General features: G+C 52.8%; 3 protein-coding genes across 3 annotated transcripts; 1 reads left to right on the top strand and 2 right to left on the bottom strand.

Annotated features, from left to right (window-relative positions):
- Positions 1-2,728: 2,728 nt before the first annotated feature.
- Positions 2,729-8,305, bottom strand: ZNF428 (zinc finger protein 428). The gene is made up of 2 exons (XM_074369513.1): positions 8,173-8,305; positions 2,729-3,248 (listed from the first exon to the last, which is right to left on the bottom strand). Exons 1-2 carry the CDS (start codon positions 8,246-8,248, stop codon positions 2,746-2,748), a joined length of 579 nt encoding a protein of 192 aa, XP_074225614.1. The 5' UTR covers positions 8,249-8,305; the 3' UTR covers positions 2,729-2,745.
- Positions 5,487-8,213, top strand: SRRM5 (serine/arginine repetitive matrix 5). The gene has a single exon (XM_010946770.2). It carries the CDS (start codon positions 5,931-5,933, stop codon positions 8,211-8,213), a length of 2,283 nt encoding a protein of 760 aa, XP_010945072.2. The 5' UTR covers positions 5,487-5,930.
- Positions 8,306-13,406: 5,101 nt separating the features above from the next.
- Positions 13,407-26,866, bottom strand: CADM4 (cell adhesion molecule 4). Its single transcript, XM_074369512.1, has 9 exons — positions 26,718-26,866; positions 17,885-18,031; positions 17,416-17,568; positions 16,999-17,133; positions 16,434-16,598; positions 16,216-16,306; positions 15,678-15,850; positions 14,797-14,925; positions 13,407-14,277 (listed from the first exon to the last, which is right to left on the bottom strand). The coding sequence occupies exons 1-9, from the start codon at positions 26,779-26,781 to the stop codon at positions 14,168-14,170; spliced, it is 1,167 nt and encodes a 388-aa protein (XP_074225613.1). The 5' UTR covers positions 26,782-26,866; the 3' UTR covers positions 13,407-14,167.
- Between the last annotated feature and the right edge of the window lie 522 nt (positions 26,867-27,388).

The following is a 27,388-nucleotide window of genomic DNA, read 5'->3' as shown; positions in this document are numbered from 1 at the left end:
TTTGGGGCAAGCAGGGTGTGAGGGGTCCAGATGGCAGACAGTGGGGACTGGGCATGTGGGAGGGAATGGCCCATTAATAATAGTTCATGACCCCCGACTCAGCTCCTGCAAACTACTGCCCCGTGGGATTGAGGGTTCAGCAACTGATTGCACAGAGAAGCCAGAAACTGCCATTTTTATGTCAAATCTGCCCATTTTTTGTTGGTAACTAATGTGATTCTAAAAACCTCAGTAATTCTTGTGACCACATATACTCCTGCACATCAGATGGTGGCTGTGGACAGCCACTTATGGTGTGTGGCTTAGTGGCTAAGATTGTGTGCCCTGTATCCAGCTGTCTGGGTTCAAACCTGTGCTCTGCTGCTTCCTAGCTGTGTGACCTCTAGCAGATTATTCAAGCTCTCTGTGCCCTGGTTACAGCAGGTGTAAAATGGTCATGATAATAGCCCCTACGCCTCTAAGGATTATGACAATGACTCAGACTCAGAGAGAAAGCCGAAGTCGGAATAATGGCCTATACAACCTGGCCCTCTTCCCCTCTGCCCTTCCCCTCCCACCAGTCTTCCCCCTGCCTTCCTCAGCAACAGCCTTGTGGCCCTGAGTACGCTCCCACAAACATTCTAAGCAGCCTCCCACCTCAGGGCCTTTGCACTCGCTGTGCCCACAGACAGCCATGTGGCCTACTCCCCTTCCTTTAGGTCTCTGCTCTGATGTCACCTTCTTAGTGAAGTCTCTCCTGACTACGCCACTTGAAACTGCTTCACACACACACACACGAGCCTCCCCACTCCCCTCCCCTTTGCCTCCACAGTACTTACAACCTTCTAACATTCCATTCATTATATATATTTTACTTAAATATTCAAGTACCTGTTTTCCTCTTTATAATACAACCTCCACAAAGGCAGGGATTATTGTTCACTGTTTTCACCACTCTATCCCCAGCTCCCCAAATATTGCCTGCATCTCCCAGGTGCTCAATAGACCACCATTGAATGAATGAGTAAATAAGTAACAGTCCCTACCTCACAAGGATCCGATGTGATTGTCCATATACAGCTCTTAGCCCAGGGCCTGGTCCGCTGTGAGCGCTGACTTAATGATGGCCATTACGGTAATTCAGGTTCTATTCTTGAAGGTTCTTAGTTGCCAAGCTTCTATGAGTTAACACACGTAAAGCGCCTTAGAGCCTGGCACACAGTAAATGCTTAGTAAATGGTAGCTATTATAATAATTAGGCTTCTATTTTCAAAGAAGCTTTGGTGCCAAGCTTCTGCGGATTAGTACCTCCCATCTCAGAGTGGGAGCCAATGTTTCAAGAAGGCTGTAATGAGCTGGCTCTCTGCTCCCCTCTGGCCTCACTGCTCTGGCTCTGCCACCTTTGCCTCTCCGGCCCCTCTGGCCTTGACCGGTGGAGCAGGCTCCTGCCTCCCCACACCTGCTGTGCATGGCTGGCTCCCTCCCTCCCCCTTTCAGGTCTCTGCTTAGGTCTCTGCCACCTCCTTAGGGAGGACAACACTATTTAAAATTGTACCCTCTTCCAGAACTGTTCCCCTTTCTCTGCTTGATTTATCTCCACAGTATTTACCACCATCCAGCATAGGCAACATCTTAACTCATTTACCATCTGTCCCCACCAGTGGCCCCTTCCCTCCTCCATGGAAGCTTCATGAAGACAAGGAATTTTTTCCTTCACTGGTGAATTCCCAGTGCTTAGCACACAGCAAGGACTCAAAAATACTTGTTAAATGAACTAATGGATCACAGTCCCTACTTTGCAGAGTTATTCTAAGGACCCGATGATCTCATGCAAATCAAATGCAGCACTCTGGAAGTGCTGGGAAATGGCAGCTGTAATTATAATTAAGGTTCTATTTTTGTAAGTTCCTAGATGCACAACTTCTATGAGTCAATATATATAAAGCTCTTGGACTGGCACTTGGCACCCAGGAAGCACTCAGAAAGCACAGCTATGATTATAATTAAAGTCCTCTTTGTGATGGTTCTTAGACGAAGTGGCAGAGAGCACTAGCTGTCTTCCACAAACTCTCTTCTGCTTTCTGGGCACTTGGCTAGGCTGCCTCTCCCAGGCTCCCTTGCAGGGAGCTGTGGCCATGTGACTAGTCTCTCAGCAAAGGAAGGGAAATGGAAGCAGTGTGCGCCACGTCTGGGCTGGGCTTCTAGAGAATGTGCGTACCTCTCTGGGCTCTCTATTCCTCTTCTACCGGCAGAACCCAGCCATAACCATGTGAATGACAAAAGGCTCACAGGATGGCCTGGGTCCTCAAATCACCGTATGGAACCTGTCCACCTGGAACACCCACCCTGAACTATTGTGTGAACGAGAAACAAAATTCTGTTGTGTCTGACCCAGTACATCATGGAGTCTGTGATTAAGTACAAGGAAACCACGTTGAACACATGCACTTAGGTAATGTTAATTACCTTGGCAACAATGATCCTAAGGTTTCCCAAGAAGGGGCCTGGGGAGGGTGAGATAAATGCCCAGGCACATGCCTCACATGTACATACACACACATATACGCACACACACCAAACACACCCTGGACTGACACACACAGAATTTGGCTTTTATTCTGTCCTTCACACATCTACTGCTAAGACGACACAGATTGGCAGGACCCCATCCCTATGACCACTGCGACCACCCCAATGTCCTCAGCCCCCTTCTCCCACCCCACCCACCCCACCCCTTCTGCCAAGCTCCCTGGGTAGAGGCCCTGCCTACACCTCACCCCGGGCATGCAGCATGAAGTGCCCATGCAGCTCCCCGAGGTTGTCGAAGGAATCCTCGCACTCCGTACAGTGGTAAGTGCCCTCCTCCTCCTCTTCCTCCTCCTCCTCCTCCCTCCCGGCTGGTTGGCCCTCCCCAGCCCGAGGTGGCTCCTCCTCTTCCTCCCCAAGGGCCCTGCTTTCAGGGGCTGGCGCATCCTGGGGGGCTGTAGCAGGGCAGCAGAGCCGGCAAGGTGGGGTGCCTGGGGGGGCTTCCCCAAGGGGTGAGCGGCCACAGAGCTGGCAGGGCTGGGCTGGGGGGCCCGGGAGCTGCGCGGCACGGGGGGCCCGGCGGGACGGGCCCCCCCGGCCCCCGCCCAGGCGCTGCTTCACCTTGTAGCCGGGGTCATATTCAGGATCGTCAGTGGTCTCCTCCTCCTCCTCCTCCTCATCTTCTTCCTCTTCGGAGTCCGGCTCTGAGAGAGTGTATTCGGAGTCAGAGGAATGCTCTGGGCCTATAGGGGATGGATGAGGAAAGATGGTGGCCTCAGAGGACACAGGGCTGTGCCTGGCTGTTGCCTCCTGGAGTCCAGTTCAGACTCTCCATGGTATGGAGAGGGTAGCCGGGCCACAACCCTCTTCTTCCCACAGATGACTCCCCATCTCACAGAACAGAGCCCGGCACACAGCACAGGCTCAGTATCGAGGTGTCAAGCAACTAAATATCTTCAAGAACTGCATCCTGGGGGTTTAAAAAGAACAAAGTAGGAGAAGTAGGAACAATAAAAATGACAACAGTGTCCACTGCTATTTTAAGAACATTTTTTATATATTAACTCAACTAATCTTCACAACAACCCTGAAGGAGGTATTATTATTATCCCTAAGTGACAAATGGGGAAACTGAGACACAGAGAGGTTAGGCGACTCACTCACCTCCAGTCACACAACTCTAATAGGGAAAGCTAAATACGGTGATGGCCTACACGGGATCTTATTTTTTAAACTAAAGGTGTACAGCTAAGCAATTCACTTACACATACATAAGTATAAAAATACGTATTCTTTTTCAGATTCTTTTCCATTATAGTTTATTATAAGATGTTGAATATAGTTCCCTGTGCTATACAGTAGGGCCTTGTTGTTTATATATTTTATATACAGTAGTGTTATACATAGTATAGTTATACTATTTTATACCTATATTAGCAGATATATAGTATATCTGCTAGTCCCAAACTCCTAATTTATCCCTTCCCACCTTTCACTTTTGGTAACCTTAAGTTTGTTTTCTATCTTAAAGTGGATCAATTTAGACAAACATTGGAACAGATATTTAAGCAAATTAAAACACATACATATATATACACATTTTGATAAATGTGGCTTTATAAATATAAATGTATAATTAAGTGAGTTAAAATATTTCCTTGTAAGTATAGATATATTACTGTGATTTCATGGGTATGAAGAACATGCCTCATACAAGTTTAGGTTAAAAAAAGGAAAAAAATATACAGTCAATGTACAGGAAAGGGTGACACGAGCAGCTGTTAAAGGGGGTGCGGACATGAGCAGCAGGGTGGGAAGATACCACTTCTTCAGGCTTGGAGGCAGGAGCCTGCCAAAAGCATGTCCTAGGACTGCAAAAGCCTCGCCCTCCATCTATCTGGCCCCGCTCCCTCAGTTTCCATGGGCAGCCCACAGCGACCCTGTTACAACTGAGCCAGCCACACGGGCTCTGCATGTCCCTTGACACCCCAGGCAGGCACCTGCCTCAGGGCCTTGGCCATCCTGTCTGCAGATGGACTAAAGCTTGATCCCTCCTCTCTGCTGTGTCTTTGCTTATGTGTCACCTCAGTGAAACCCTGGCCAATCTGTCTAACCAGCAAACCCTATGCCCCTAAATCTGCTTTATTATTCTCCTCGGTTTATTGTATACAACACCTGCTTGTGTGTTTATTGCCTGTCCCCAGAAGCAGGGACTTCATCTTGTTCATTACTGTGCCCCTAGCATCTAGAACACTTTGCACCTGGCATTCAATTTGAGAAATCTTTTCTGAGGTTTTCACACATGCCATCCCCTCTGCTAGGAATGTCTCCTGTTATCCTTTAGGACCCAAAAGGAGGCCTTCCTCCCTGGTGAGGGCATCCCAGATCTCCTAATCCCAAGTCACTTTCTTTTGCCCTTCAACTATCCTAGCCCCAAGTCCTCAGGGCTGTGCCCTTCCAAAGTCCTTTCCTCACTAGACCAGCAGGCTGGCCTGCTCTGACTCATTGTTGGGTCCCCAGCATCACCTAGCTTAGAAGAATAGGTTATAGTTGCTGAACGTCCTTCCCTGCAGCTTCCTCTGTCTCTTACTTGTTCCTGTCCTGCTGTCTCTGCCATTGAACAAATATTTCCTGAGGCCTTAGCGTGGGCTAGTCCCTCTGACTGGAATGCTGTTCCCTACTCTGCCTGGTAACCTCCTACTCATCATTCAGGATCCAGCACAGGGCCTGTCCTCTATGAAATTACCCCTGATGTCCCTAGTCGTCTCTCCCCTGTTCCCTTTACTCTGGATCCATTTCCTTGTCACTGTCCTAATGGCTGTAGCCATCTGGGCCCCAGAATGTCTCCCCCATCAGGCTGGGAACCCCTCAAGAGAAGGTCTGACTCATCTCACTGTCCCCAACAGGACACATGGGTTGAATGAACACCGGTGGCCCCGAGGCCTTGCTTTCCCTCCTCCAGGTATTTGCCTCTGTTCTTCTCCCACCGGGAGCGACCTCTTCCTTCTCCACTAGCAAACTCCTGCTCCTCTTTAAGGCCCTAGCTCCATGTCACCTTCTCTGTGAGGTCCTCCCTGACTGCCCAGGTGGTCAGTGTTTCTCTCATCTAGGCTTTCCCTGCCCCCTAATACGTTCTGACTGCCTGGGCAGTGATGGTCAGGGTCTAGACTGGAGACTCCTGGCAGGCAGGACCTGGGTCTGACCCATCTCTGTGTCTCCAGCAATGCTGAGCCGTAAGGCAGCCTCAGGAGGCATTTGCTGAATGGCTGCAAAATAGGAAATACTTCCAGCTCTGGGCTGGGGACTGGGGCCCCACCCCTCTTTCTCCTCCCACCTCTGACTTCACACCACATCCCCTCCAGGGTCTTCACTGCTTACTGTGACTTCATGAAGTTGGCCTGGGAAAGACAATCAAGTCGTCACCCATGGCTACCAGGCCTTTCATGTCCACTGTGACTTCCAGAACCACAAGCCCTTTTGTGGCCACCATGCCTTCTCCACCTACAAGAACCTCGAAGCCTGGCATGTCTCAGGCATCCACTGGACCCTCAACGCCCACAGCGTCTCCCAAGCCTCCTGGGTCCTTGAAGACCACCAGATCGGCGATGCCCAGCAGCTCCTCAGTGTCCACCAAGCCATCGACAGCCCCCAACTCTGTCACGAGCCCAAGCAGTTCCAAATCTACCAAATGGGCAAATACAAAGGCAGCCCCTTCTAACCAGCCTAGCAGCAAGTCCCAAGTTCACAGCAGGGCACGAACACCTAGCAAAGCCAGCACCGACACCAGGGCCAGCACTGACACCAGGAGTAGCAAAGCCAGCAAGGCCAGCGGGGTAAAGGGGCCCCGGCACAGAGGCACGCGCAGCCGGGGCAGAACTCCCGGCCGGAGGGGAAGCCGCAGCTCCAAGAGGTCAGCCAACAGGACCAGCACTCCCAGCAGGATAAGAACTCATGGTGCCAGATCAGGTATGCCCAGCAGGGTGAGAACTCCTACTTCCCAGCAAAACCAGAGGGCAGGGAAGAGTTACAGCAGACCAAGAAGCAACAACCGGGAAAGGAGTGAGAGCCAGCCTAGAAATACGAGCAGAAAGAAGAGCGAAAGCCCACCAGGAGCCTCAGGTATGGGGAAGAGTTCCAGCCTGGCTGTAACCCCTAGCAGGGCAAAGAGTTATAGCCCCACTAGAACTCCCTTCAGGGAGGAAGGTTACAGCCAATCTCCATCATCATCGAGGAGGGTGAAGAGCCATAGTCAGATGATCACCCCCAGCAGGAAGTGGAGTTACAGTCCAACTGAAGTGTCCAGCAGGGTTGAGAGTTACAACCAGGATACTGCACCCAGCAGGCCCCAGAGTCACAGCCAGTCTAGCACCCCTAGCAGGCACCGAAGTCGCAGTCGGAAGAGCACCCACAGCAGGGTGAGAAGCCACAGTTGTAAGAGGAATCATAGTAGGGCAAGAAGTCGTACCCGAAAGGGAACTCCCAGTCAGATGGGAAGACACAGCCAGTCCAGGATCTGCAGCAAAGGGAAAAGTTATAACCAATCTAGAACCCCTAGCAAGGAGAGAGGTTGCAGACGGTCTAGAACTCCCAGCAAGGAGAGAAACCACAGCCGATCTAGAACATCCAGCAAAGAGAGAAGTCACAGATGGTCTAGAACTCCCAGCAAGGAGAGAAACCACAGCCTATCTAGAACACCCAGCAAAGAGAGAAGTCACAGATGGTCTAGAACCCCCAGTAAGGAGAGAGATCACAGCCGATCTAGAACCTCCAGGAGAGACCAGAGCCGATCTAGAACTCACAGCAAGCAGAGAAGTCGTAGATGGTCTAGAACTCCAAGCAAGGAGAAAGACCAGAGCCGATCTAGAACTCACAGCAAGGAGAGAAGTCACAGGTGGTCTAGAACTCCCAGCAAGGAGAGAGAACACAGCCGATCTAGAACCTCCAGCAAGAAGAGAGACCAGAGCCGATCTAGAACCCCCAGCAAGGAGAGAAGTTGCAGATGGTCTAGAACTTCCAGCAAGGAGAGAGATCACAGCCGATCTAGAACCTCCAGCAAGGAGAGAGTTCACAGCCGATCCAGAACCTCCAGCAAGGAAAGCTATTACACCCAATCGAGAACCCCCAGAAAAGAGAGAGATTATAGACGACCTCGAACCTCCAGCAAAGAAAGAGATCACAGTCAAACTAGAACCTCCAGCAAGGAAAGCTATTACAGCCGCTCTAGAACCCCCAGAAAAGAAAGAGACCACAGCCAACCTAGAACCCCCAGTGAGGAAAGATATTACAGCCGATCTAGAACCCCCAGAAAACAGAGAGATCACAGACGAACTTGGACCTCCAGCAAAGAAAGGGATCACAGCCAAACTAGAACTTCCAGCAACGAGAGAGATTACAGCCAATCTAGAACTCCCAGAAAGAAGAGAGACCACAGCCGATCTAGAACTTCCAGCAAAGAAAGAGATCACAGCAAGGAGAGAAATCCCAGCCAATCTACAACCCCCAGAAGTCTCAGCAGGAAAGGATCTCACAGCAGGTCACCAAGTCCCAATCACAACAGAACACCTAGTGAGACAAGGAGCCACTCCCCCTCAAGATTTCTCAGTGGAGCTCCAATCCCAAACCAGGATGATATTCAAGCCAACACCACCACCTCTAAGGCCATCTCACCTGGAGAGAGGTCCTCATCATCTTCTTCCAAGCTGGCATAGCCTCCAGTCTCAGCTGGCTCACGGGTCTCTGTCATGGCCAGGGGAGGGGACAGGAGACAGAAGCAGAGCAGCAGCTGGGCAGTGTCCCTCCCTGGCCAGCTTTCCACAGCCACACCTCGGCCACAAGTCCTCTGATGCAGGATGTCGACAGGTAGAGAGGAATGCTGGACAGGGGAAGGAAAGGCCTGTGGTGACACAATAAATTTTTACATAGCATCTGCCTCCCCAGGACTCAGGGTGCTCAGTGCTGTGAGCAAGGCAAAGATGACCCCAGCTCCACCCCTCACTGCCTACAGGGCCTTGACTGTAGGCTCTGCCCCTCTAGGCAACAAAGCTGTCTGAGGTTTTCATTCAGTGGGGTGGGGAAAGGTAATATTCCAAATATTTAACAGTGGGTACTAACATGGGCACCAATCAGAACTGAGAGTGGAACATGCTCCTAGGCCAGGCATTAACCCTTTACTTGCTGGATTGTGGGAAAGTCCGGGGCTGGAGGAAGAGTCCAAAGTGGCATTTGGGGGTAGGATTACTTGGTGTAGCAGTGATATACCAACCAGCCTAGAAGTAGTTCAGCATTTAGTTCAACAACTAGTATGGTTGAACTCATTTGTAAATGTTAGCCCAAATTCTGTATCAAGATGGTGTTTAGGTCGGAATCCTAAATCTGCCACATTCTACCTGTGTAGCTTCAGGCAAAATAACCTACCTTCTCTAGCCTGTTTCCTTCTTGGTACAAAAATGGCTTCCAGGGCTTAATTTATGTACTTGTAACCATGTTGAGACAGATTATTATATCCTTTGTACAGATGAGGAAGCTGAGGTACAAACAGGATTTGCAGATAGCCCAATGTCATAACAACTGGTAGATGGGTGAACTAGGATTTGAAGCCTTGTCATCCTACCTCTCTTAAAATGAGCCATCAGCTGAAAAGATTTTTTTGAAGATTCAGTAGGCTCATTCATACAGATTGCTGGTATGTGGCAGGTCCTCCATTAACAGTGGCTATTACTACTCCCACTCCCAACCCTTTATAAACTCTAGCCATTCCAGACTTTTCACCTCTCTCTGTGCACACCAGGACTTTTCACATCTGTGGGTCTTTGCAAATCCTGCTATTGCTGTCAAGAATGTGCTTCTCCCCTCTTGTCTGACTGAAGAAACCTTACCCTCCAAAGCTGGCCTCAAACAGAAGAACCTCTGTACTTCTCCCCTCCCAAACACCATCTCTACCTCTTCCAAGAAGCCTTCTCTGACTTCTCTCCTGTCTCTCCCTCTTCATCAGTACCTCCCTACACACACACACACATACACACACTGCACATACAGCTGCACCGCTTATATGCAAGGCCTGTGCTGGGCAGTGGATAATATGGTGGAAAACACATGATCCCTTCAAAGCATAGATAGAGGTCAAGTTTAATGCTGTGGACTAAAAAGAAAAAGATTAGGATTCAAGCCGGAGGAGGCTTGGGCCTGAGAAAGCTGGCATCATGCTGGCAGGTGAGCTTTCTAAAGACCCCTGGATTGAGCTTTAAGGGCAGAGAGGATTCATACCTTGCAGAAGAAGAGTTCTCGTAATACCCTATTGCCTAAGGGACCTCATTTAATTTGGGAATTCTATTTTATGCCAAGATAAGGTTGCCAGATTTAGTAAATAAAAATATACAATGCCCGGTTAAATTAGAATTTCAGATAAACAAATAGTTTATTAGAAATGTACATTCCTAATATCGCATGGAACATAGGTATATTAAAAATTATTTGTTGTTTATTTGAAATTCAAATTTAACTGGGTGTTCTTTGTTTTAACTGGCAATCATATACCAGGGACAATCAGAACTTCCAATGAGATTACCAGGAGACATTGCTCACTAGTCCAGCCTACACTTCCCCAAACCCGCATCACACAAAGCTCCTTCCACAGCATTCCATGCCGGCTGGAGGCATTCCTTGGTGCCTAAGCCCCATTCATACAATGAACATGGCGGCCAGACTGGCTCCCACGATCTTAGAGGGGCATAAATGAGGGTCCCTCACTACCATAAAGTATACACAGTGCCCAAGATCCCACAATGTCCTAAGCCTATAGCAACCAACTCACAAGATGCCATATGCGAACCTAACAGGCACTCGTTCCCACAATGCTAGGGCAAGGAGGCAAGAGCAAAACCTTATACAGGACTATAAGGACCAGTCTCCACAATGCCCTGCTGCAATTTCCCCCAGGATGCCTCGGGACTGTAATGACCACCTTCCAAGGCGCTCTTCGTCGAAGCACTCCAGGCTTCCAGGATGCTCAGCGGAGAGTGTGTGACAAAAGGGACAGTTCCCCACAAGAAGCCGGGATAATCCCAGAATGCACCAGGCCCATAACGACTAGCAGACAGACTCCCACAATGCTTTAGGGTAGGGCATCCCGTTTTCCCAGGATGCCCCAGGGCGGCACGGAGCTGCGTGCGGGTAAAAAGGGGAGCCTAGGTTTCACCCTCCGGCCATCACGGCCCAAGACCGCTGCCGGTTCCTCGGTGACCGGAGCCGTCACTCCCATCATGCAGCGGTGCCTTGGAGCCCGCGTCCCAGCATGCCCCGCGCACCTCCATCCCGAACACTCACCGGCGCTGGTGGCCCCCGCTCCGGCTCGGCAGCAGCGGCTGCACGCCCGGACTCTGCGCCTGCGCTGCAAGTGGGCTAGGAGGGAGTGCAAGGGGCGTGAAGAGCCTAGGGCGCTTGCGCGGCGAGATAGACCATTCCTCTAGCACAGTGGGAAGAGGGGCTCTCCAAGTCGGGCCATGGACGAGGCCCGCACAGGGGGTTCCTGGCTTTGCCCCTCGCTGTCCGGGTTTACTTGGTACAGTCCGCAGCTCGACGGAACTAGAAACTGCAAGGCTCGTGCGTGCGTGAGCGAGCTTGAACGCGCCTTACTGCAAATGGGATGCGCTGGGGGTGGGGGTGCTAGCTCGGTCTGGATTCTGGATTTGAAGTCTGCTTATTTGCATAATCTTAGCGCGGGACAATGGGAGGCCTCCGGCGCTGGAAGGGCTGATTTGCATATTCCCCGGAGGGGCCATACTCCTGAGCGCAGTGATTAGCATATGAGGGGCGTGGGCCCCCCGCCAAAGCCTGACCTTGGCGCATGCGCACAGGGACTGCGGACTAGCGCGAATCGAGTATTCTCAGTTTGGTTGGGATCAGCTTACATCTGGAGAAGGGGTACAAGGGCCAACACTCGTACCAGTCCTCACAACCTTCCCCCAACAACCAGGATAAACATTTATTGCTCTCTTGTGTGTTAGGCCCAGTGCTAGAGGGCATTGTGTTTTCCGCAGTTAACATACCCGACCTCTATTCTCCTGCTCTCATCCCCCCCCCCCATCAAAGGAAGGAGATGCACACACAATCAGAACCACAATTCAGAGTGGTCAGAGCTTGGGATGGGTAGTGCAGAGGAAGCTGTGGGAACCTGAGGAGGCACCTGCCCCAGCCTGGAAAGTCTTCCAGGAGGTGATGATTGTCTTTAAGCTAAGGATGAATAGAAGCCAACTGGAATGGGAGTTTTTCTGGCAGAGGGAACAGCAAGGGCAAAGGCCTAGAGGCAGAAAAAATATTGCCTGGTTTGAGGAAGTGAAAGCAGTTTAGTTTATCTAGACTTCAAAGAGAGGAGAAAGTCTCCTATCCTTAAAGTTAAGAGCACAGACTTTATGCTGAAAGTATAGGAAAGCTATTACAGCATTCCAGGCTTCCTGGAAGTGATTCATTCCAGTTTAAAACTCTCCAATGAGATCCCATTACACTTAGAAAAAAAAAATCCAAACCTTTTGTCATGGCCCAGGGGCTACATACACATGGTCTAACCCTGCTCGTCTCTGACGTCACTCCCCCTCACCCCACACACACACTCCTCTTTATCCACTTCTGTCTAGCTCCACTTACCCTCAAACACCCCAATCTCTTTACCATCTCAGGATTTTGCCCTTGCTGTCCTTTTGCCTGAAAATGCTTTTCCCTCTGATCTTCGAATAGATGTTATGCTCATCATTCAAACCTTGGCACAGATACCAGTCTGACAGGCTTTCCCCGATCTTTCTAAGATAGCTCCTCCAGATTGGCTTTAGAGAAGTGAGTGGGTAGTGGATAAAACGGGACTGGCCATGAGTTGATGGTTGTTGAAGCTGGGGTGACAAGTGCATGGGACTTCATTGTCCTGTCTACTTCTGTACATTTGAAATTTTCCATAATAACAAGTTAAAAGAAAATAGTCCCCCACACCCCATTACTCTGTATTTTCTTAATAGTATTTATGGCAATCTGAAATTAAGGTTGGTTGGTTGGTTGGTTTTTTGCTTCCTTGCTGTAATCTGCTTTCCTCATGAAAGCTTTGTGGAGGTAAGAATGGAGTCACCCTTTCTTTTTCACTTTGGGTCCTCAGTGCCTAGAACAGGATCAAGTTTGAGATTAATGCTAAACTGTCTGGAACACCTAACTTTGGCCTCCTTTATTCATCGTGGCATCTCCCGTCCTTTGAACAGCACCTGCTACAAAGTAAGGTCAATATATTTTTGACTCTAAAATTACAATCATTCATCTAAAATTTAGATAAATGTTTGACGGGCCTGGAATGTCAGGCTAAAGTGCTTTGACTTGAACTAGAGGTGATGAGGAGCTAAGGAAAGATTTTTGAGCAGGGCAGGGACAGGTTTTTAGTGGGCGAGATGTGAGTAATTGAAAGCTCCTCCGGAGACTGAGTCAGGGGTCGAGTAGGCCAGGAGAAGGGTCCAGGCCATTGTGTGGGGGTGGGGTAGCTCAGTAGCTACTTGAGAGGAGACTTGGTGACTTCTGGCTGAAAAAGTGACCAGAAAAAAACCCAGATTTCTTGGAAGGACGGAGGTGCCCTTGGAGAAGTGAGGACCCTTTACTGGTCTATACTGCCCATCAGCAGTCATCACACTCCCCTCGGCCCTTAGTTTAGTAACCCTCCCTGTTGACATGGTGCAGCTCTGGGCAGAGGGACAGACACAAAGCCACCCCAAACACTTGTTCTCTCCTCAGTTTAATGGTGGTTAGTGGGATTGCCAAACCCCCTCCCCATCCCCCTCCCCGCCCCGTACAAAATGTGTTTTTTTTTTTTTTTAACAAGAAAAAGGGGGCAAAAGCCAGGATTGGGGGCAGGGGTCGCAATCTGATATTTTCATACAGATTTTTGATTTTTTTTAATATATTATATATAAAACCATAGAGACCAACACACCCTCCCCCCAAACTCCTTTCCCCCTCCCCGGGGGGCCTGGAGGAGAGATGGGGAAGGCCCCCCCAGGAGTGGGTGGACAGAGACAAATGGGTGGGACAGATTGGGGGGAGGAGGAAAGGGAGCCGAGGAACCTGGGGAAGGGGATTGGAGAAAAGAGTTGGGGCTGTCTCCCTCACCGCCCCCATCAAAGTTATGACACAAAGACACAGAATCCCTGTTTCCACGCCCTCCCCCCCACCCTTAACCCCACCGTGCAAACATGGCTTTGCAAAGAGGTGCCCAGAGCTCTGTGGAACTCCTACAATGGCTGGCATGGGGTCTGGGGCCCCCAAAGAAATCTGTGTTCCCTTTCCCTGCCCACCCCACCCTTCCCAGAATCTGATCCCTCCCCAGGAGACCTGGTTCTGCAGCCTAGGGGCCTTAGCCTTCCCCCAGTTATCTTCCCCCAACCCAATCCCTACCGCCCTGCCCTCCCTGGACTTGGGGGATCTGGACCTTTGGCCCTTGCCCCCTGGGGGACCCAGACCTCTGGGCCCTTGCTTCTGGCCCTTGCTGAGACCCAGGCATCTGACACCCCCATCCCTGCCCAAACGTCTGAGGTGTTAGTGGTGGGGGGAGAAGCCCACCATCCCAGACTCTGGTAAATGTCTTTGCAGCTGGCAGTGGGGTGGACCCCAGCCCAGGCACAGGCCTGGGGTGGAGGTGGGGTCAGATGAAGAATTCTTCTTTCCTCTTGTGTCCATCGCTGCCATTGAGAAAGGCTTCTCTTGCTTCTCCCTGCTCATCCAGGCCACTGGCCTCATGGGTCAGATAGGAGCCTGAGGGATGAGAGGCCCCCAGGGCAAAGGCGACATATATGTGTGGACCCAGGAGTTGGACAAGGGAGACAGACAAGACATATCAGACGAAGGAAGAGAGAGAGACGGAACATACAAGGAGAGGGAATCAAGTCCGGGGAATAGCAAAACAGGGACAGAGAGAGGTATAAGCAGAATTAGGAAGACTCCAAAAGTTCACGGAAAGCTCAACGCTTATCCGTTCTCCTGGTAGAATTCTCCTGCTCTGCTCCCTACTCATTCAGCAATTAGGAATTCAAACGCATGGACTTAATTCAGCTTCAACCCTTCACCCCCTCTAGGGTCTTGGCCCGAAAGACCCGCCCCTTTTGGAATTTGGGCCTCAAGTTCCGCTGGGTTTCAAATCCTGGATCTAGGCTCCGCCCCCTCATCCCAGCTCTACGCCCGCCCTCTTTAGACTCGGGTACTAGGCCCCACCCCTTTCCGAATCCCACAACCAACCACACCCGTCGCTGAATTCGAGACCCCGCCCCTACTTACCCTTCTGCCGTACTGAGCACCAGACCATGCCCACCAGCACACATATGATCAGAAACACCAGCAGCGCCAGGATGCCTCCTACAATGGCGTAGGGCACCGACGTCTGAGCCTCTACCACAGCACCGGGATCTGCCAGAAGGACAGGGCGCAGGACGAGGTCATCAGAGGACGGTCTCATCCAACTGCGCCCCATTAAGTGCCACGTCCCACAAATTACTGCCACCTGGTGGCTCCTTCTCATGGCTTCACTCCTTCTTATGCTCCACTTCCTCAAGGAATGCGTGTAGGTTTGTACACAGCCGGACCCGGCCCCCGAGTTATTTTAATACCTACCTGCCTCCTCCCCTCGCCACACCCCGCAGAGAACAGAAACAGGACATCCCCTTTCTTTTGACCTCAGGTCCAAGCCCCTTCCCATCTTGTCTAAAACGCTCCAGGTATTTAAAATGCTGAGCTAGGGCCCAGCCATTCCAAAATTCCTGCCCCACTGTCAAAAGAGCTAAATACTTAACACTTATTTTGTGCTAGGCGCCTCCAACCGCTTTATATATTTAGCTCATATCTTCACAACAACCCTATGAGGTAGGTGCTGTTGTTTATTTCCACTTTACCGATGAGGAAACTAAAGCGCAAAGATACCCGCAATAGGATGCTGCAAAACTGAATCTGAACCCAGACCGTCAGTCTGGCCCCAGAACTCTAAGAACTCTGTCGGCTGTTGCTTCTGCTCGTCGCCGGTTTGCAAAGCCTGGGTCTCAAACACTATCCAATCCAGCCTGTCATTCCCAAGGCCCCGCCCCACCCAGGATATCTCGGGGACCACGGGAAGCCCCGCCCCTGCCCTGAGCCCTTCCCACAGGCCGACAGCAGCCTGTCCTCACCGTAGACCACGAGCACATAGAGCGCCCTCGCGTGGCCGTGCTTGTTTGACGCCTCGCATGTATAGGTGCCATTATCTGCGGATACCAGGCCGGGCAGCGTAAGCGTCTCCCCGACTGCCTCGGCCCGCTCCGGCAAAGACTCATTACCGCGGTTCCAGCGGATCTGGTTTGGCCTGGGTAGGGGTATAGTGAGAGTTAGAGGCGCAGGTGCCAGCACCCAATTCTGAAGTCTCAGGGATCTAGATATGCAGCATTTCCAAATAAGGTCCCTACTAGCCCTTTCCTTCCTAGAAAATCAACAGTCCCGGGCCCAGCTTCCACCCATTACCAGGGTCTCAGGAATCCTGGCCTCTCCCCAGCCCCTTCTACCCTCAGAATCCAGGAGTCTGGGCGCCCCGACCCTTCCTCTCTCAGGACTCAGAAGTGCGGGCCCCAGCCCCCTCTGTTCATCCAGTCCTCTCTTTCCTGAGACACAGGTGTCCAGGTCCCCCAGTCCTAGTCTCCTCAAGACCCAGTAGTCTCAGGTCCCAGATCTCACCTGGGGTTCCCCGTAACAGCGCACGTCAGCACTAGCGTGTCTCCCTCCCTCACCACAGCTTGGGAGGCATGAATCCGGGCGGTGGGGGAGTCTGTGGGCAGAAGTGAGATGGGAGAGTGGTTGTCCGGGTCATCATGAGAGACTCGGAAGTTTCCCGAGGGCGGACAGCTGGTGTTGGGACCCTCGCTCTCCCAGGTCCCAGCTCGCCGGGCACTTACACTGCACGTCCAGCACATACTGCGTCTGCTTGCTGTGTCCGGCAGGCAGCGCCTGGTTCTGCGCCTCGCAGATAACGATACCGCCGTCGTCCTTGCGGTCCACACGAAACCGCACTGTGCTCGCCACGCTCCAGACCTTGCCACTTTCCTGGCCGCTAGTCACCCCTGCCAAGCCCCGCCCAGACACTGTCAGGCCGGGATTCTGCCTCCACGGGGAAGGAACAAAGTGCCCCTCAGCCAATCCCAAAGCAGGCTATTTGCCAGGCTCCGCCCCTTATCCACAGCCTTAGCCTCTAGTCCTCCAAACCACGTCCCTCCCCGAATGAAGCCCACAACCCCACGTGCCCCTTCCCAAAGCTCCTCTCTTTCACTCCACGCCCTCTCATCAATTTATTCAATAGCTATATATTGAGGGGCTAGTATCTGCCAAACCTATGCACTCGCCTCCAAGCCCCGCCCACAAATAAACGAGCCTTCCCTCCAGCCACACCTCCTTGAACCCCGCCTCCTCTCAAGTCCCGCCCTTCTCTGGCACCTCCCCACTCCGCCCCACACCCGGTAGTACCTTTCAGTTCCTTGCGGTCCCGGTACCAGCGCAGGACCGCGGCCGGGCGGGACCGTGGAACGAGGCAGCTGAGCTCCACCTCGCCGCCCTCCACCGCCTGTTCCCGGACCTCCACTACCGGATTCTCGGGGGCCACTGGCGCAGGGGGAAGAGGGCAAAGGCGGGGAGGGGGGGGCGGGGGTCAGAGGAAGCACTGAGATGAGCTCAAAGTAACCAGGCTGCGGGATCCCAGGCACCAAAGGGAACAAGGGTCCCAGGTGGCAGGGGTCAAACACAGAGGCCAGAGGTCAGGAAGGCCGGCCATATTCACAGGGACTAGATGTCCAGGAGGTTAAAAACAGGGTCAGGTCTCAAGATAAGGGATAAGCAGAGGAGAAAGGAAGAAGGGAATGAGTCCGAGGAGGGGGAGGCCGTTACCCAGTACAGTGAGCGTGGCAATCTGGTGGTGGGTATCCTCCGTGTAGAGCTGGCAGAAGTAGCCCCCTTCATCCTCCAGGCGCGCATCTGAGAGCCGGATCCGTACCCGGCGCGGGGAGAACTCCTCAAGCTGGAAACGCTCGTCCTTCAGGGCTAGAGAGTGAACAAGCAAGAGTGAACTTGGGGAATTCTGACCTCAGAAGTCCCACCCTCCCTCCAGGAGCTTAGAGTTCAGCCCTCTGCCTCTTTTCTCCAACCATACCTATGCATCTAAAGTTACTCCCTTTGAGTAACCTAGTTATTCCCTTGGAGACCCAGAAGGTTTCAAGCCCTCCCATCCACAGGACCAGGAGTCCAGGTCCCCAGCCCGCTCCTCCCTCAGGCCCAGGAGCCCAGAGTCTCGGCTCTGTCCTCTGTCAGGCCCCAGCCCTCTCCTTCAAGACTCAGGATTCCAGACTCCAGCACTCACCACGGGTACCATTGAAGAAGAGGGTCTGTCGGGCTGGGTTCTGAATGACAACTATGGATCCATCATACTGGTGCAGACGGCAGGTTATCTCGGCCACCCCACCCTCAGCCACTGTCACATTCTCTGTCTGTACTTCCTGTCCTGCCCCTGGACCAGTAGACAGAGAAACAGGAGACTCACTGAGGGCTGCAATTCATTCTTGTCTCTCTCCCTTTGGTCCTCTCCCATCCAAACCTCAAATCCCTGTCCTTCCCCTCTCCTTCAGTTCATCACACCCAACATATCCCACAGGCTGGAGTCCAGGAGATGGAGAAAACCTGCTCTAGAATGGTATGTGCCCTAATGGGGGCAGCACAGGGCACACTGGGAGCCCAGAGGAAGCAGAGACTAAGACTGCCTAGGGAGACGGGTGGTCAGAGGAGGTTCTGGAAGAAAATACTGGAGCCACATTTTAAAGAGTGAGCTGGAGTTCACCAGGTATGGGAAACAGCTCTGTATTCACCACTTCCCATCTTTCACACCTGAGCACATGATGTAGCTTGTCTGCAGAGATGGCCACACTCTTCTCCTGGTCCCTGTACGTGACCTTTGTAAGTTAACTTTGCTGCTCTTCTCATTAAGGAGGCACTCTGACCCTGCAAATCCGGGGAGGCCGTGCAATTTGCTTCGACCAACAGAATTTGCTAGAAGTAACATCATATGAGTCCTGGAGCCTAGGTCTCAAGAGACCTTGCAGCTTCCACTCATGCCCTCTTGCTGCCCTGACACTGTCAGGTGAAGATGCCCAGACTAAGCATATCGGAGAGAGATAACCACGTGACTGGGGCCATCCTGGACCAACCAGCCCCAGTGGCACCACTAGGTGACTGCAGCCACATGACTGACCCCAGCTGAGACCAAGAGAAGTACCTGACTGATCCATTCCAAATTGCTGATCTCTAGACTCATGAACAAATAACACAATTGTTGTTTAAAGCTACTGTGTTTTGGAGGGTCTCTTAAGATGGCTAAAGTTAACTGGTATAACACACGATTAGGCTACGTTTCCTAGGATCCTTTGTTCTTAGGTGGGGCCATGTGACTGATTTCTGGCCATGGGAGTAGGCGAAGAGAGAAACACCTCTTCCAGCCTGACTCATCTCACTCACAGTCATTCATGCTGGCTGAATGTAGGGGACTCCAAGGAGCCCAGAGGAGCACAGGATCACAAGCTGGAAGGAGCCTGGGGCCCTGACTGCCTGCCCCCCGCGACCTGCCTGCACAGGATTGTAGCATGAGAGATAGACTTTTTCGTTAAGCCATTGAGCTTTCAGGGCTGTTGTTATAGCAGTTAACTTACCCTGATTAATCCACCAGAGGAACAAGGTAGGGATTAGTAGGGGGTGTTTCCAGCAGAAGAAACAGCCTAGAGTAAAGCTCAAAGCTGAGATTAATCATCATCAACATCACCATCATCACTGTCACTGTCATCTTCCAAACAACAATAACCGTAATAGCTACTGTCTATTAGGCATTTCCCGTTCCAGGCTTTGTGCTAAGGGCATTACCTATATAATTTCCATTTAATCATCACAGTACCTAAACAAGGGAGGCACTATGATCAATCCCCAGGTTTTTCCCAGTTCCCATTTTATAGATGAGGAAACTGATCCAGAGAGAGAAAATGACTTGGCCAAGGTCACAGCCTGAAAGTGGCAGAGCCGGGATCTGCATCTACATATTTCTGATTCCATGTCCTGCATCCACATCCATGCCTGGTTGTCCAGGTGAAAAGTGTCCAGCATTGATAAGGGGTCGTAGGATGTACTTGGGAAAAGCCTCAAATGCCAAAAGCTAGGAGATTTGCTTTTATCCTGAAGGCCAGTGGTGGAATTAAAGCAAGAAAGAGCCTTGGTCAGATCTGGTTACTCCCTTTTAAATGCTGGATAACTATTGTTCTATGTTTCTCATATTCTGTCTCATTCATTCATTGGAGTATTTCCTGAGCAGTGAGGAGCTTTTCAGGAGCTGGGTGCCCAAAGATGAGTCAGATGAGGTCCCTGTCCTGGAAGGCCTTCAAGATTTATGGGGAGGTAGACACAAATCACTGTAACAGCCCATCAGAAGTGTTATGTTCCCTGTAAGAGGAATAGGTAACCTGATTTGGGGAATGAGGGGCAGAAATGATTAATTCTGGGGGGAGGAGGAGGCAGAGACAGCTAGCTTCCTACCCAGGATGCATCCCTCCCTTTCTCTAGTAAGAAAATCCTGGTTGTGTTTTATGGTTGACTTATATTCAGCAGAAAGCAAAAATTCCCAGACTCCCTTGCAGCTAAGTGAGGCCACGTGATAAAGTTTTGTCCAATTGGATATATGGGAAAGTGTCATGTGGTAACCTGGGGAGGACTTCCTAAAGGAAGGGACAAGTCCTTTTTTCACCAGGTCACCTTGGTGCTGCCTGGAACTAGCATGTGATGGAGTTGCTGGAACCAAGAGCTGAAAGGTACCTGGGTCTCTGGTGATAATGTGGAGAGACCAGAAAATCCCCGGATGCCTACTTCCAGATTCTTTTATCTTTGAATATAATGTTTTGTGAATTTAAGCCACCATTACGGGTTTATCTAGCACTTCCCAGAATATCAAGCTTAACATGTCCAATCCTTGCCCCAGATATTTTCCTCCCCATGTTTTCTCCATCTCAGTAAATGTCACAACCATCTACCTGGTTGCTCGGGCCAAAAACCCTAGAAATCATTCAAGTTCTCACCCTTCCCCTCACCTCTAACATCCATTCCATTAGCAAGATCTATCCATTCTATTTCCAAAACATATTCCAAACCTATTCACCTTTGTCTACCTCATTTATCATCACCGAGTCCATCGACACCATCTCTTACCTGGAACTTCAAGAGCTACACATGAGTCTCCCTGCTTCCATATCTGCCTCTCCCCAGACCATTCTCAACACAGCAGCTGGATGGGTTTTTCAAGAAGGTAAATCAGATGAAGTCACCTCTCTGCTTACAACACCCTGAGGGCTACTGGTTACACTTAGAATAAAATCGAGATTCCTTCCTTGGGCCTTCAAGGTGTTTTGTGGCCTGACCCCTCTCCCACCACAGTTCCGACCACCTTCTCAATATTTGCTTTACTACAGGGTCACTGGCCTTAATGTTCTTCAAACATGCTGAGCATGTTTCGACCTCAAGGCCTTTGCACTTGCTCTTCCCTCTGCCTAGAATGTTCTCCCCCCTTGATTGCCCCAGGACTGCCTCCTGTTCTCATTAGGAGATAGGCCTTCTCTCACTCCCTGCACCTTTACCTCCAGAATACTTTCTATTTCATCACCACTGTTTTATCTCCTTGGAAATTTCATTGAAATTATTTTATTAATTTGCGTACGTGTTTATTGTCTGTTTGTTCCCCATAACTCGAATATACACCCCATGAAGGCAGGGATGTAATCCATGGAGTTTACTGTGGCACCCTGGCACCTAGCAGTATGCCTGGCAGTTGATAAAAGTCTGGGGAGGTTGACACATGAATCGCCAGTGTCAGGCAGGATCTTATTTCAGCCTCACAATGGCTTTGTGACATCATCTTAAACACCTGGGTTGATCCCAGCAGGACCACTTGCCATCTGTGTGACCTGGGGCAAGTGGCCTAAGCTTCCTGAGCCTCTGATGCCCTGTCTGTAAACTGGGGATGATGCCAGTGCCCGACTCACAAGGATGAGTCCAGGACTTGAAGTTCGGGAAGCCCTCTGTGCAAAGCTGCTGTTATTACAACCCCCAGAAATGTGCCCATCCACATGCAAACCGGCCTGCCTGAACATTCTGGTGCCTTTAAAAAACATTTTGAAGCCTATCCATGGACACTGGACCCCAGGGCTAACCCAATGCTAGCCCCTCCATTTTACAGATGTGGAGAATGAGGCTCAAGGGTCCCAGGCAAGTCAGTAGCAGAAACTCAACATATCTTGGGAGTCGTCAGGACCTCTGGATCGCCCCCCTCCCCAATGAATCCCCTGCTCTCTACTTGAGGGTGCACATGGGGTGAGGGTGGGGGGCTTTTGTCTTATTCCCTCCCCCTCCTGAGGAGTCAGTAACCAACAGTGCCTGTGCCTGGAATATTAATGTCCCATGAGCTTTTGTTTCAGGGTTGGGGGGTGGTGAGGCAGGACTTTCTGGTCAGAGAGGGGCTGAGATTTTGGGGCTGGGGCACTGGCCCTTTAAACTGTGAAGACAGCCTGGAGTCGTCATGGGGATGGTGCCTGGAAAAAGGGACTGGGGAGGGTTTGGGAAAGAGTGGCTGAGCAGGTGAAATGTAGAGACCCAGAATCCAGCGTTCTTCTCCCTTAGACCCAGGAGTCTGGCCCCCAACTGCCTCCTCTCCCAGGATCTAGGAGTCCAGGCTCCTTGCGCCCTCCTCCATCAGGACCAGGAGTCGGAGTTCTCAGCATCTTCCTGCCTCAAATCCAGACGTCCCAAGCGCGCCCCCCCTCCTCAAATCCACGATTCTGGGCCTCCAACCCCCTCCTCCTTCAGGACCCAGGAGCCAGGGGTCCAGAGTACACAGCTGGTGGATGTTTCCACGGAGACCAAGTGGAGTGGGGGGAGCACTTCCTGGGTCCTGAGTCAGCGAATACCCAAGGGAGTCTCAAGGTCACAGATCCGGGAAGGTCACAGCCACCCCCTCCGTATCCTCTCCCTAGGGGGCTCTTGGTATCATGCCTCCTTCCCCCACTTCCTCCCCTAGGGAGGTGGTACATCCCTGCGTCCTGACGGAACCCCCCCTCAGCCCCCCATCAATGGCGGAGTCCGAACATCCTCGCACAAAGCATCAATTCTTCCCCAGCTCAGCCTTGTGAAGGCGCCTGTATTTGCAGGACCTAGGCATCAGGGTCCCAGCCCCTCCTCCCTCAGAAACCTGGAGTGAGACCCCCAGCCCCTTCCTCTCTCAGGACTCAGGAGTTTGTACCCCCCACTCCACCCTCCTTCAAGTCCTAGGAGTCTGGGGCCCCAGCCCCCTTCTCCCTCTGGACCTAGGAGTTCAAGCCCCTGGCTCCCTCCTCCCTCAGACCCAGAGTCCAAGGCTCAGCTACCTCCTCCCTCAGACCTAGGAGTCTGGGACCCCAGCCCCCTCCTCCCTCTGACACACATGTCCAGGACCCCTAGCGGTCTCCTACTTCAGAACCAGGAGTCTAAAACCCCAGCCCCTTCTGCCCTCAGAATCCAGGAGTCCAGGCCCCCTTTCCACTCCTCTCCTGGGAACTTTTGACTCCGGATCCACAGTCCTCAACCTCCAGAACCACAGTCCTGTCTCCCCAGCCCTCTCATCCCCCTCTTATCTGTGAAGCAAGCATCAGGTGGAGGCGTAGGGGTGAGTCAGCAGCCTCACACACAGACATCCCCTGTGGCCCCCACGTTCCTGGGATATTCAGAACTCCCTGGATTCTGGGCCTCAAGCCCAGCCAGGGGGTGGGGGAGTCCTCTGGAGGTTCCCCCTGGGCGTGGGGTCAGGGGAACAATTCCTGCTCCGGGAAGTCTGCACTGAGCGCTCACTGTCCTAGCCTCCACCCCCTGTGCCCTCTATTCACCCCCCTCCAGAAGAGCCCGGGCTCTGCTGCCGCCCCCCTGCCCCACTGGGGACCAGCTAAGGAGCCATGGGGCCTGGTTCCCAGAGGACCTTTGGGCTTGGGGTCTGCACAGGCGGGAACTAGTGGGTGCTTGGGTCCTGGTGCCACAGGCCATTGGGTGCTGGCAAGTCTGACTGTCTCCCAGCACCCACCGCCCCCAGAGAGAAAGCTGCCTTTGTGTTCCCCAAGATGGGGACAGGCCAGGCTCGCACGACATTAACCCACCCCAGGCCCCAGCCCTGCTGTGTCTAAGATCTTGGAATCCACTGCGGAACCTGACCTCCGCTCTGGGGACTCAGGCATCCGGCTCATGGGTGGGTGGGGATCAGTGACAGAACCCTCTTCTTAGAGTGGCCAGTCAGAACTTTAGGAGGGAGGGGAAAATGAGTCACTTGGGAGGAAAACATTATTCGGGATCAACAAACTGTCCCTCCACGAAGCCCCCCAACTCTTAATAGCCTCTTTATCTTTGGATCTGGGTATCTGTTTCCTCTGTTCCTTTCTGATCTATCCAGTTCCTGGCCTGAAGGGTCTCTGTTTCTGCCTGTGCATCTCTGGGCAGGCAACCCATCTCTCTCCCACTTCCTCTCGCCCACCCACCCTGGACCCTTCTTTCTTTTGGCATAAGTCTCATCACCCTCTTCTGCTATTCCTGGCAGAAGACTGAGCCAGGAAAGAGAGACTACATTTTTGAAAGGGCATAAACGAAGCCCATCTCCCATCCCCACCCCAGCCAGCTGGGCAAGGTGAGAGAGGAAGGCGAGTGACTAAAAGGGAAATGTGGGTACCATGGACACCTCCTAAAATCTGATGGCCAAGGCCATTCAGAAATATCTGATGACAATAAAAGCAGGCAGGGTCCTCTGAGATCAGGTACTCCAGCTGCCTACTCCATGCTTAACACAAGGGGAAGCGAGGCTCAGAGAGGGACAGGGCAGGGGCTGGCCCAGAAGTACACCAGAGGGGCCTGGTTTCAGAATGCTTCCCGTGATACCCAGCTCTCTCCCAACTTGTAAAGCCCATGCCATCTAATTTAAAGAAAGTTTACAGAAGGGTTTAGGGTACCAGGAAGCAGTGAGTTTAAAACTAAGCAAGGGACAAGCCTGTAGGACTACCTCCTTCCAGAAGTGCTAGAAAAAGATTCTTAAACTGGGTAGGTGGTTATCTTAGGCTATATTCTGATTCTGTGAATCCAAAGCACCATGATTCTAACTGTCAAGATTCTAGATGTTAGACATGTCAAGATTCAGGATCTTCAAGACATCAAGGCTTCAGAGTTCTAAAGATGCCAGGAGGCTAGAATCTAATGCCAGCAAGGTTCCAGAATTTTAAAGGTGCCAAGATTCTAAAGACTTTAGGATTCTGGAATCCGAAAGATGTCAACATCTAAAATACCCTCAGGTTCTTTGTTTACTAGATTCATTGGTCCTAGGAGTCTATGAGCCTGGTTTTAAGGGCCTAACAAAGAAAGAAAAACAGAACTGTATGGAGATACAGCTGAAGTATCAAAGAGCTCATCTGGTAAATTGTGGTGTGTCTGCACAAAGAAAGGGGGTAATGGTGAAAGTTCTGACGTGATGGCAGAAGACTATAGAATGAAGCAAGGCAGAGGGTGAGAGGTCAGCTCTGCCCCTCTCCTTGTCCCTGAAAGAGGAGTGGGAGGCTCTGCCTCAAACTGTAGAGTGGCAAAGGTGTACCTGCACCCAACTTGCCAGAAACCCCTTCGGGGGTCCAAACTGGAGTACCTTTCTTTTCAGGTCACCAAGTGCAACGTCCTCATTTTACAGAAAGGGAAACTGAGGCCCAGAAAGAGGAGGACGCTTGCCATTGGCTGCTCCGGCAAATGGCAGGAGCCAGGATTTACACCCAGGGAGGCCCCCAGCCCTGTGCCATCTGGTTACATTCCTTTCTCAAATCTCTACAGGACATCTAGCCCTCCCACATCTGCCCATCCACCTCCCAAGCATCCATTCCCCCCAGAGTGGCTCTCCCCACCGGGAGGGGGTGATCCGTGGCAGGTATGAGGCACACACAGCGCGAGAGTGTGAGTATGGGGGTGACATTTCCTGACCTTGTCCCTGGTCTCAGGGTCACCCTATCTGGGAGGTCTCCAGCTTTCTCCAGTGTGTGATAAGGGTATGCGGAGAGCTTTCTGGATGTCCTGGAGGGGGCTTCTCTGTAGGTCATGGCCTGGGTGTGTGAATGGGTGGGGAGGGGCAGCGTTTGGGAGGCATTTGCTGACTCCACGTGTGTGCCCACATGTCAAGGGTCCCCGTGCACTTCCCCCCCCCCACACACATTTCCCACCAGGGCCCTTCAGATGCCCTGCCTGACTCAATTCCTCTCCAGGGGAAGAGAGGGACAGAGACACGGAGAAATGAAGGATGGCAATGGGGATCTCAGGATGGAAGATGTAAGGGGAGAGAGGGGAGGTGGAGAGCCAGGGGACAGGGAGGCAGTGGGACAGAGAGAGGGCATTAGGGAGAGTGGGGAGTGCGGGGGACAGGTGACAGAAGGCGCTAGCAAAACAGGAATGGCAGGAAGAGAGGGACAGAGAGACAAGGGAATGGGACAGATGGGGACAGAGAAACAGAGGTGACAGCGAGACAGGGACAGAGAGGGAGAATGGGGACAGAGAGGGAGGGCAGAAATACAGGGGGACAGAGAAGGGAATAGAGAGGATGATGAGGAGCGGGCAGAGTGACCCTGTAAAAAGGGACAGAAACCAAGGGACAGAAGTGGGGGACAAAGACAGGGTAGAGAGGTGGGGGACAGAGAGGCAAGGAGAAAGGGAGACAGAGAGAGGGACAGACTTCGAGACTGAGGGACGAGGACAAGGGTAGGGGGACAAGAAGAGAGACTGAGGGACTCAGAGACGGGCGGACAGAGGGACACAGACCGAACAGAAGGACAGCGGGGCCAGCCTCGAGAAGGCTGGCTTGGGGTTGGGGGGGGTCTCGGGGCCTTTGTCCCCGCCGGGATCGGGGCCTGCGCGGGGTTGGGGGGGTGCTGCGGCAAGGCGGCCCGGGCCCGCGCCCCCTCCCCCGCTCGCGGCTCCCGGCTCCCGGCCCGCGCTGCGCTTTGTCCCGTGGAGGGGGCCGGCCCGGCCCCGCGCGCATTGTTCGGCCTCTGCGGCCCCACGGCCGCCCGCTTGTCACCGCGGCGCGCCCCCCGCTCCGGCTCGGCCGGCCGGCAGGCCCCGGCCCGCGACCCTACCTGGCCCCGCCGCGGCCGCCCACAGCAGCAGCAGCGGCCACTGGAAGCGCCGGGCCCGGCCCATGGTGCCGCCGCCGCCGCCGCCGCCGCCGCCGCCGCCGCCGCCGCCGCCGCCGCCGCCGCTCGCTCCCGGCCCGGCACCTGCACCGCCCGCGCCTCCCGCCCCGCCCCCCGAGCCCCGCCCCCTGCCCGCCCGGGGGGCGGGGCGCCGGGGCCGGGGCGGGGCCGGCGCGGGGAAGGGGGCGGGGAGACGCGGGGAGGCCCCCGACAATAGGGGAGAGGGCACCGCGAGAGTGTGCGGGGGAGAAGGAGAGGGGGGCGGCGCCTGAGAGCTTGGGGGGCCATGGGCGGGGGCGTGCAGGGGGCGTGTACGAGCGTGACCCGCGGCGGGAGAGTGCGGGTGCTGGGTGAGGGCAGAGGTGGTGGGTGACGGGTGAAGAGGGGAGCGTATGCAGGTGATGTGTGAGGGGGAGTGTGTCGTGGGAAAGGTGAGGGTGCCGTTGGAAGGGTACGCGAGGGTGCGGGTGTGTGTGGAGGGGAGAGTGTTAAACGATTATGTGCGTGAGTCTGTGAGAGTCGAGGGTGGGGGAGTTTGAGGGGAAAGGTGAGTGAGCGGTGTTTGGCGGACAGGTGGGTGGAGGTGAAGGTGTGGGTGTGGGGTGCACATGTTC

This window comes from Camelus bactrianus, chromosome 9 (assembly GCF_048773025.1).
Source record: "Camelus bactrianus isolate YW-2024 breed Bactrian camel chromosome 9, ASM4877302v1, whole genome shotgun sequence".
Classification (NCBI taxonomy): domain Eukaryota; kingdom Metazoa; phylum Chordata; class Mammalia; order Artiodactyla; family Camelidae; genus Camelus; species Camelus bactrianus.
This window is presented reverse-complemented; position numbering and strand designations above follow the sequence as displayed.